The 11,659-nt window shown below is 35.6% G+C and overlaps 1 protein-coding gene across 2 annotated transcripts; it reads right to left on the bottom strand.

Moving 5' to 3' along the window:
* Positions 1-2,414: 2,414 nt before the first annotated feature.
* On the bottom strand, positions 2,415-11,414 carry LOC143030602 (uncharacterized). 2 transcript variants are annotated; one of them, XM_076193767.1, is made up of 3 exons: positions 10,977-11,414; positions 3,896-4,322; positions 2,415-3,476 (listed from the first exon to the last, which is right to left on the bottom strand). In XM_076193767.1, exons 2-3 carry the CDS (start codon positions 4,208-4,210, stop codon positions 3,105-3,107), a joined length of 687 nt encoding a protein of 228 aa, XP_076049882.1. In that variant the 5' UTR covers positions 4,211-4,322; positions 10,977-11,414; the 3' UTR covers positions 2,415-3,104. The 2 variants fall into 2 exon arrangements, with proteins under 2 accessions (XP_076049882.1, XP_076049881.1); XM_076193766.1 differs by having other exon boundaries at positions 3,322-4,322.
* Positions 11,415-11,659: the final 245 nt, after the last annotated feature.

Genomic DNA, 11,659 nt, shown 5'->3' with positions numbered 1-11,659 from the left:
ATTGCTAAAAAGAGAGAGGTTTATAAGAAATACAAATGCTCGGGTGCACCTAATGACTATCAATAATAATAAAGATATTTAAAAAAAGACAATAAAAAGACAAGAACGACAAGACGAAATGAATATCACTGATAAATCCAAAGAGAACCCCAGCGAATTCTATAGTTACATTAGAGATAAAAAGTTTATTAGGAATCACATTGGCCCACTGTTATCTGCTGGCGGTCACTTGAATATTCAAATGAAGGAACGTGTGATATTTTAAACAACTATTTTAGCTCAGTATTCGTAAACGAAACACCTCAAAGTGAACTCCAAACTGAAACCTGTGAAAAATTTAGGGTGAACTTACTACGGTAAATAAAAAAAAAATAAATAAAAAAAAAAAAAAATAAAAGGTGACTAGAGAAACTCAAAATTAATAATAATAATAATAATAATAATAAAAAAAAAAAAAAAAAAAAAAGGGCCTGACGGTTGGCATCCAAGAATCTAACAGAAAAAAAAAAAAAAAACGAGATTGTTGTTCCATTAGAAATTTTCAAGAAATCCATCATATCCGGAGATGTCCCAAGAGAATGGAAGCTAGCTTACGTTACTCCCATATTAAAAAAAAAAGTGAAAAAAAAACTACAGGCCTATAAGCGTGACTTCAATGGTAGGAAGAATGATGGAAAATATGATCAGAGATGCTATCAAACTTCATTTCGAAAGTAACTGAGTGATAAATGATAGCCAGCATGGATTCAGATGGAAACGTTCTTGCATGACTTACTCGAATTCTACAACACAGTCATCTCAAATTATGACAAAAGAAACAATATAGATTTAATATATCTAGACTTTGCAAAAGCTCTTGACACCGTCCCCATGAAAGGCTACTTGCTAAATTAGCTTCACACGGAATAAGTGCTAACCTATTAAGTTGGACCAGCAATTGGTTAAATGATCAAAAACAGAAAGTTGCTTTAAATGGTACAACTTCTAGATGGAAAAAATACAAGTGGGGATCCTCAGGGTTCCGTTCTTGGGCCACTTCTATTCATAGAATATATCAATTATATAGACCACGGACAAAAATCTATTGTTTCCAGATTTGCTGATGATACAAAACTGTGCTGAATGGTAAATTATCACTTGAAAAAATTATATATTCAAGAATATTTAGATAAATTACAGCAATTGTCTGAAAAGTGGCTAATGAAATTTAACAGAAGTAAATGCAAGGTTATGCACATAGGTAAAAATAGCAATAAGTACAATTGCAAATTATTTTGGAAATTTGTTAACAAAAGTGGATAGTGACAAGGATCTCGGTGTAATAATCAGTAACGATCTCAAATCATCTAAGCAGTGTATTTCAGCCTCTGAGAAAGCAAATAAGATTCTAGGACTGATTGCACGATCTTTTGACTTCAAAAGTCCATCTCTCATTACCAAACTATAAAAATCATTAGTTCGCCCACATTTGGAATACGCTGTTTCCGTATGGTCATCGAATCTCATTAAAGACATTAACAGATTGGAAAAAGTACAACGGCGAGCCACAAAACTGATTTCAAATATCATACGAAGATCGACTAAAACATATAAATCTGTTTTCCCTAAACAAGGTCTTAAGATTCTAAAGGGAATTGGCAACATCAGAAGTGACAAATTCTTCACACTGAGTGAGAATCAGACAAGATATAATGGTCTCAAACTGTCAGGAAATAGATTTGATTAAGAAATAGGTAGAAACAATTTCACCAACCGTGAAGTTAATGAATTGAATAAACTTCCTGCAGAGGCAGTGCAATGTATTTAAATTTGAGACTTTAAGATTCATTTAGATAAACACCTAAGCAAGATGCTGTAATGCCTGTTATTTATTTCATATTATTTATTTGTCTGTTTGTTTATAATTATTTGCTTATCATTTGTTATTATATGTCAATTCAATATTATGTACTATGTACCTGTTTGTTATTTAACTTTGCCTATTTACTTTATCATTATTCATATTACTACAATTTTATTTATATTGATTCATTTGTTTATCATTTTAGTTTTTTCGCATCCGACCTAGTTATGGACCAAAAGGTCACCTGTCGGCATGCTCCTTTTTTGTAATCCTTTGTAATTAGGTAGAAATGATTACTTTCACCCAGATGCACATTATATAAATTAATTATAAGCAGCTATCATCCCTCACAAAATGATCTCGTAAACCACATACAAAAGATACTGCTTGACACCACGAACAAGATCTTCTATGCACAAATAATAACAAATTAAAACCTTTTAACAAACAAGCTGGATTCATTCATTATCAACAATGAACAATTCATCATATGGCATCTAATATAATTCTTTAAAAGATTTCACTGAAATGTGAAAGTCGTGTCTCAAATGATAAAATAAACACTACTTAATATATTACCGTAGATATATTTAAAGCAACACAAATTACAAGTATCAGTGGCATATAGCCTAATCCAAACAACTTTATGTAATGCTAAGGAAAACAGAACTGTATCATTCATGACGTGTAGAGATATCCACCGGCTACACCACTTTAATTTTTTTTAATTAGAAAAAAAAAAAAACATTCGTGCACTTAACAGAACACTTACGAATCTTTGGGTATGAAAACGCAAAATTCCAATTACGCAATCGACCAAGGGTCACTAAAATAGCTGCACAAATGAGAATAAAACAAATAACATTTACAAATGACAGTAGGCGTGTGTGATAACGCATCTACCAAACAGTAGATCAATACTTAATAGCTAAAATACCACCATACAGAAAAATTAAATCACTCGGGTCACATTGAAAAGGCCTCTCTCCAGAGTCAATCATCACACGCTGTATGAGATGAACCTTTTGTTAAGAAGTTTGAGTCCCTATGTGACATTTAAAATAAACCCTTCATGAGAAAGTGGAAAAGGCTTCTTTCCAGTATGGGTCACCACGTGATGTCTAAGTTTACGATTTTTTTTCTGAGAGAGCTGCATCACACACGAGAGGCTTCTCTCTAGCGTTTCCCATCATGTCTTGTTTGAGATGACTCTTTTGTGAAAAAAAGTTGCATCAGACATGTCACCTTTGAAAGGCTTCTTTCAAGTATGGTTCACTATATGTCGTTTGAGACTACTCTTTTGTGAGAAAGCTTTATCACACAGTTCACATTTGAAAGCCTTCTCTCCAGTATGGGTCATAATGTGACGTTTCATCCGACTTTTTAATGAGAAAGCTGCATCACAAATGTCACATTGAAATGGCTTCTCTCCAGTGTGGGTCATCATGTGTCGTTTCAGACCACCTTTTTCAGAGAAAGTTGCATCACACAGGTCACACTTGAAAGGCTTTTCTCCAGTGTGGGTAACCATGTGTTGTGTGAGACTACCCTTTTGTGAGAAAGCTGCATCACAGAAGTCACATTTGAAAGGCTTCTCTCCGGTATGGGTCATCATGTGACTTTTGAGATGACTCTTTTGTAAAAATCTGTGTGACACAGGTCGCATTCAAAAGGCTTCTTGCCTGTATGGGTCATCATGTGATATCTGAAATTACCTTTTAATGAGAAAGCTGCATCACAAAGGTCACATTGAAACGGTTTCTCCCCAGTGTGGGTCATCATGTGAGATTTGAGATGACTCTTTCGTGAAAAAGCTGCATCACACAGGGAGCATTGAAAAGGCTTCTCTCCAGTGTGGGTCACTACATGTTGTTTGAGATTACTTTTTTGTGAGAAAGCTGCATCACACAGTTCACATTTGAAAGGTTTTTCTCCAGTGTGGGTCACCACATGCTGTTTAAGATTACTTTTTTTTGAGAAACCTGCATCACACAAGTCACACTTGAAAGGCATCTCTCCACTATGGGTGGCCACGTGGTGTTTGAGACTTGCTTTTCGCGAGAAAGCTGCACCACACAGGTCACACTTGAAAGGCTTCTCTCCAGTGTGGGTCACCACGTGTCTTTTTAGACCACCCTTCTCAGAGAAAGCTGCATCGCACAGGTCACATTGGAAAGGCTTCTCTCCAGTGTGGATCATGAAATGTTGTTTGAGATTACTCCTTTGTGAAAAGGCTGCATCACACAGGTCACATTGGAAAGGCTTCTCTCCAGTGTGGGTCACTATGTGTTGTTTGAGGCCACCTTTTCGTGAGAAGGTTGCACCACACAGGTCACATTGGAAAGGTTTCTCTCTAATGTGAGCCATCTCGTGATATTCAAGATGACTCGTGATGTAGCTATGCTGTAGACTCCACACCAGATTCTCTTTATAAATGACGAATATGTGGAATCAAAGAACTTTTTATATATACCTCGACCTGAAAGAAAATATATGATAAGTTCGACATCTAACCTCTTGAGAGCATGTAATAACAGTAATACACATGTATACAAATGTAGTGGGGCATTAACCAAGCTGCAGTAGGGGAAGGGAACAAACAGCTCTTATCAAAGAAGCTTAAAGGAAGAAGAAAGAAATGAAAGGTTGAGCAAATACTAAAAATTAAATTCAGCAGAAAATGGAAAAAGAGACTGGGTCAGTATAATCAGGAAAAAAAAATAGCTGAATAAAAACTGCATAGATGGAAATAAGTAATCTTCGACAAATGTTCACAGAGGACCACTACACTACACACACACACACACACACACACACACACACACACACACTTCAACGAATGGACGGCTTAGAAGACGTTCTGAAGAAAATTGAAGTTTTGTGGATCCCAACGCAAAGAGAAGTGCCTATTGTATTTACAGGGTGGGGGGAAATTGCTCGTGGGGTAGTAGGAAAGTAGGGAAAGAGGAAAAGGGGAGGGATTACTGAGGGAAATGGAAGGAAATGAGGAAGGAGTAGACTTGGCCCAGGCAGACAGGCGAAAGGTAAACAAAAGGCCCCCCGACGACGATGAAATGTCTAATAAAAATGTAAAGATTAGAAGTATAGATAAGAGCAATACAGTAGAAAGTGATGAGAATATTTTCCAGGGATTTAAAGAGGGTGGGGGGGACACAAACCCCCCCCGACTGACAAGACTAGAAGAGAAGGTCGATAAGATGATCGAGGACTTGGAGCGTAGGTTCGGTCATGTTAACAATATTATACGGAGAGTTGAAAAATTGGAAGAACTAGAGAAGGCGAACAAAAACTTAACTAAGGAAATTGAAGAATTAAAAAAACAGTTAAAAGAAGTAAATGATGAGAATAAAGTCTTAAAGGAGAATAATAAGGAGAATAAGGAGGGTTGGAAAAAAAATTCAAGAAAATAGCAAAGTTGCATTCACTGACATAATCAGACAGCAAATGAATGAACAAACTGAAAACTCAGTCATTAAAGTGATGAAACAGAAGGAGAATATAGTAAGAGACTTAGCAGACAAAAAGAAATGTATAATTATATTAGGAATGGAAGAGAAACATAACCCAGATAGAACCACAAGAATCAAAGTGGAAAATGAAAAAGTAAGAAATTTACTAGAATTAGTTCAGGAAGATGAACCAGAAATAATGAAACAAATCGAAGAGAAATTCAGGCTAGGGAAATATAGTACAGACAAGACCAGACCAATTAAGATTACATTCAGGTCACAAACTACGGCTGAGAATATCTTATCCAAAACAGGGAAACTAGCAACAAGTGAACAATATAAAAAGGTATGGATAAAAAGGGAAATGAATAAAGAGGAAAGAGAGGAAGAAAAACAGAAAAGACTTGAAGTAAAGGAAAAAAACGAGATAAGAACGGAGTCAGAAAAAGAGAGATTCTATTGGAGAGTAGTGAATATGAAACTAAAGAAAGTCGACATACAAGAGAAAAACAAAAGGGAAACAGAGAACACAATGGAAGTGACAGAAAACTAAGAGTGTCTTACACAAATATAGATGGATTAATAACAGGATTGAATGAGCTGAATGATTATTTGAAAGAAAAAGAACCAGACATAATGGGAATTGCAGAAACAAAATTAAAAGGTCCACTACCACCCAACAGTGTAGGACATGATGCATATAATTATTGGATTAGAAACAGAGTGAAAAAGGAAGGGGGTGGAGTTATGTTCCTGACTAAGAAGGATATAAACGTGAAGTGTGTCACATATGGAAAGAATACAGTAGAGATGATAATGATGGAAGTAGAAGACAGAGATAAGAAGAACAGAAAGTTTGTGATAAATTATGTGCCCCCGAAAACAGCCTCATGGGAAGAGAGTGAACATAAAAGTATGTTAGAGGACACAAAGATAACATTAAACAAGATAATGGAAGAGGGAGGAAAAATAGTTATGATGGGCGACTTTAATTGCAAAGAAATCTGCTGGGAAGAAATGACAGTAAAGGGTGGAGACGGCTCATGGGGAAATGCTCTACTTGAGATGGTTACTGACCATACAATGACACAATGGATACAGGAGAACACTAGGTATAGAAATGAAGAAGAGCCATCGAGACTAGACCTAGTAATTACATCCGAACCTAGAATAGTGGACAAAATTGAATATAAAACACCAATAAGTAAAAGTGACCACATATTGATTGAACTGGAACTTAATGAAGAAAAATATATGAAAAGAAATGAACAATATAGAAAAGGAAGAATGATGTATGAAAAAACAAACTTTGATAAAATAAGAGAATTCTTTCAAAAGGAAAACTGGGAAGAAATATACAAAGAAGAAACAACAGTAGAAGAGAAATGGAATATTTTGACAAAAATTTACAAAAAAGGAGTGGAAAAGTATGTCCCAAGACAAAAACAAGAGAAAGAATATGTAAAATGCTGGTACAACAAAAGCTGTAGGGAGTTAAAAGACAAAAGAGACAAAGCCTGGACCAGATGGAAAAAAGACAGAAGACCTGAAAAATGGAAAATATATACCTGTTATAGAAATGAATATGTACAAATGTGCAGAGAGGAAAAGAGAAAATATGAAAAAGATATCATAGAAAAGTGTAAAGATCAACCAAAACTATTCTACAGATTTGTAAACAATAAACTGAAAAACAAACAAGACTTGGAGAAATTAAGACAGGAGGGAGTTGAATACACTGAGGAAATGGAAATGGCGGAAATTATGAACAAACATTTTAAATCAGTGTTTACAAGAGAGAACATACAACCTGAAGAGAATGAATGGAAAGAGAAAGTCCCCCCTATGGAAGAAATAGAAGTAACAAAGAATGAAATATTAACACACTTGAGTAATCTTGATGTCAGAAAATCGCATGGACCAGATGAAATAGCAAACTGGATACTGAAAGAATGCAGGAATGAACTGGCAGACAAAATACATAGCATACTAAATAGTTCCTTGAAAGAAGGAAAAGTTCCAGAAGATTGGAAAAAAGCAAATATAGTACCTATATATAAAGGAGGAAATAAAGAAGAACCTACCAACTATAGACCAGTCTCTCTAACAAGTACAATAGCAAAAATTTGTGAAAGAATTATCAAAAGTAGATGGGTAAAATATTTAGAAAAAAACAAAGTGTTAAATCCAAGGCAATTTGGATTCAGACAAGGACGATCATGCGTCACCAATTTAATATGTTTCTATTCAAGGCTAATAGATATAATACAAGAAAGAGCTGGATGGGCGGACTGTGCATTTCTAGATCTAAAGAAAGCTTTTGACAAAGTACCACATAAGAAGTTGCTTAAGAAATTAGAAACTGAAGGAGGAATACAGGGCAAACTACTAAATTGGATGGAGGACTTTTTGCAAGAAAGAAAAATGAGAGTAGTGATAAGAAACCAGCACTCAAAATGGGATAAAGTAATAAGCGGTGTTCCGCAAGGAACAGTTCTGGCCCCAATAATGTTTGCTATATATATTAATGATATGGATGAAGGAATTGAAAGCTATATGAGCTTCTTTGCAGATGATGCAAAACTACTGAAAAGAGTGAAAACTGAAGAAGATTGTGAATCACTACAGAGAGATCTAAATAAAGTACAAGAATGGAGTAGGAAGTGGGAGATGGAGTTCAATACAAAAAAGTGTAGTATAATGGAATTTGGAAAAAGCAAAAACAGAATAACAGGAGCATATAAATTGGGAGAAGAAGGAATAAAAAAAGTAGAAAATGAAAAGGACCTGGGAGTCATTGTTATGAATAATATATCACCTGAGAAACATATAAATAAGATTTTTGGAGAAACTTATAATCTAATAAGAACAATCAAAGTTGCATTTACATACCTGGATGAAGAAATGGTGAAGAAAATCCTAATCACCCTGATAAGACCAAGATTGGAATATGCAGCAACGATATGGTCACCAAGTACAAAAAAATGTATAAAAAAACTTGAAAGAATACAAAGAGCAATTACAAAATTGGCACCAACACTCTCAAAACTATCATATGAAGAGAGACTAGAAAAACTTGAACTACAGACACTAGAGCAAAGAAGAGAGGAGATTTGATAGCTATTTACAGAATCATGAAAGGCATAGAAATTACTGACAGAGAGAATCTGATAAAATGGGATGACAGAAATACTAGAGGACACGGAAAGAAAATAAAAAAAAGACAGCTATAGAAGAGATCTGAAAAAGAACAGCTTTCCTCACAGAGTAATAGACAGTTGGAACAAGTTAGATGAGAAAGTGGTGTGTGCAAATACAATACATGAATTTAAAAATAGTTTAGATAAAATGAGATATGAAGACGGGACCCCACGAGCATAGCTCCCCTTCCTGTAAAATACAACTAGGTAAATACAACTAGGTAAATACACACACACACCGGTGGCGCGGTTGGTAGAGTCTCAGAATGTCAGCACGGGGGTGCCAGCGGTACCTGGTTCGAATCCTGCCCAGGGCTGAAGTTATTTCAGTATCGCTGCGCTTCGAGTCGTTACTCCAACTCTCGTGGGCGGGGAGTTGGGGGGGGTATGCGCGTAAGGTCATAGCATTACCCATAGATCGGTCATACAAGCTCTGAGCTCTTTTCCGGATGGGAAATAACTGTCGATCACGAGTCCAACACGTGATCCAAAGACCAAGGTGAATCACACACACACACATGAGCTCTTTTCCGAGAGGGAAATAGCTGTCGATCATGCACCCAACACATGATCCAAGACCATAGTGAATCACACACACACACACACACACCAATCATAGATGTCATAACCCAACGTCTGAGAGATTCATGAGAATCTGGTATCTATTTCTACAGTAAATATTTTGTTTTTAATTTTTCGTACAACCCCCTCCACACTCCCCTAACCTCAGGGTTGACGGTAAAACGAGTAACAATTTTGAATAAAATATAAACTTTGGATTTCTGATACCTTGGCGTGAGAAATTAATAAACTCTCGTCAACATATCCTAACCTGTCCCTACCTACATTTAGGTTAGGTAAGATCCGCCCCGACCAATACTAAAACACGGTTACAGTTGCCTATTCAGTTATAGCAATTCAGCTAAAACAGCCCCTTGAAATGAGTTATAAGTAATTTACATGAACATTTGTGCCCTGTAGCAATATTACCCTTAATTAATATGAGATTTAATTTCATAGGTTATGGTGAACGACGCTAATTCTAGAACATTTCGTGAAACTTCTGATATCTCAGGAGTATCATGAAAATATGCAGCGACACTATGGACACCGAGTACTAGAAAGAATATAAGGAAACTGGAAAGAATACAGAGAGCAACAACAAAGTTGGCACCAGCTCTTTCCAAATTAACATACGTACAAAGAATATCGAAATTACGAGAGACTTCTAACATCTTAGAAATATCATGAAAATATACTAATACAATGAGGTATTAACCCATTCAACTCCGATGACAAGATGTCTTGTCATTTGGTCAAATAAAACAAAAAATCATAAAACACCAAAATGTTTGATCAAACACCAGAAAAATATGACGCCCAGTCCTCGCTTCGCTCGCAGCGAAGCGAGGACTGACGTCATATTTTTCTGGTGTTTGATCAAACATTTTGGTGTTTTATGATTTTTTGTTTTATTTGACCAAATGACAAGACATCTTGTCATCGGAGTTGAATGAGGTATTAACCGGAGATCAGCAAGTAAGAGAACAAACAATTCGTACCAAAGAGGCTTAAACAAAAAAGAAGTAAAAATAATGGACGCCTGAACAAATAAAATTAAAATTATCTGAGAAATAAAAAGTCAAAAGAGTAGGTGAATATACATTGCAGAAAGAAGTAATAACAATAAAGATAATAACACTAATAATACTAATACTAATAATGATAATGATAATAATAATAATAGTAATAATAATGATAATAAAAAGTATAATGATAATAGTAATAACAACAACAACAACAATAATAATAATAATAATAATAATAAATCAGAGTATGATGAAGGGTGCAATAGCACAGATAACTGGAAATAAATCTTAAAAAAAAAAAAAAAAAAAATCAAATAGATCCACACCCACCTAATAATCAAGGATGTCAGAAATCAATGTGTGATTCTTGCGAATAATCCATTGGTTTCCACAACAACTCACTTGGTTTCCATGTGTCAGGGGACCACCTTCCCCCCTCCCCTACATATACACACACTCACTATTGGCAAGCAGACGAGTGATTTTTTTAAGAAATAGCAACAAGAGCCCATAAATAAGACTTTAAAATATTTATGTCCATAATCTTATGTGAGAGTAAAATTAATCTTGTCAACTTTGCCTTCCCGGCTTATCTATACCAAGGTTAGGTTAGACTCACGCCCTTCCCCCACTCCTCGTGTTCCAATAACTACTAAAACAATGCACATACATAGTGGAAGTAGGTTCTTGAGTTGTGGTTATTCAGTTAAAACAGTCACTTTAAATTGAGTAATATTTTTTTCACGACAACTGATTTGTGCCCGTTGCAACATTACTGGCAAATCACGTAGACAAAATAAAGTTAAACCTACTTTCTGGTTAGGTTATGGAGAATGATAGTATTTGTACAACCTTCCGATACAATGTTACTTACTAATATTTTGTGAAGCAATGGTTCCTCTTGTGAGAAATTCCACTACATGTATTTGAAGTATTCCAGTCCCAGATAAGATATGATACTCCTGTAATCCGTATCCTTCGCATTAAAAACAATTTGCAGAGAATATAGTATCTTTAGAAACGTATTCTCTCATTTGTGACTTCCAGGTATGCATAATGTTAAATGAAATACTTTTCAACTCCTTCACTACTGGGGGGCACCATAAACACAAACAAAAAAGACAGTAGCTAGGACATTTGAGTGTACATTTGTTAGCCAGTACGTTTCTGCAATCAAAACAAGGATCTACTTCAATGCTTTTACCGACATTGCTGGGTATGCTAGCTTGCGTTATCGATGTGTTGATTATTGTTCGCTATCTTGTTTCAATTTATATTATCCTTTTATGCATGGGGGGACGGTGAGGAGGGGTCGCCGATTTAATGAGTGTACATTTGTTAGCCAGTACGTTTCTGCAATCAAAACAAGGATTTACTGCGATGCTTTTACCGACATTGCTGGGTATGCTAACTTGCGTTGTCGATGTGTTGATTATTGTTCGATATCTTGTTTCAATTTATATTCTCCTTTTATGCATAGGGGGACGGAGAGTGGGGGTCGCCGATTTAATGAAGCGGCCTTGCTGTGAAATGCTGTGCCTTGCGACACTGCCTCTG

This window comes from Oratosquilla oratoria, chromosome 12 (genome assembly GCF_046742065.1).
Source record: "Oratosquilla oratoria isolate Oo_2021 chromosome 12, ASM4674206v1, whole genome shotgun sequence".
NCBI classification, from domain to species: Eukaryota; Metazoa; Arthropoda; class Malacostraca; order Stomatopoda; family Squillidae; genus Oratosquilla; species Oratosquilla oratoria.
This window is presented reverse-complemented; position numbering and strand designations above follow the sequence as displayed.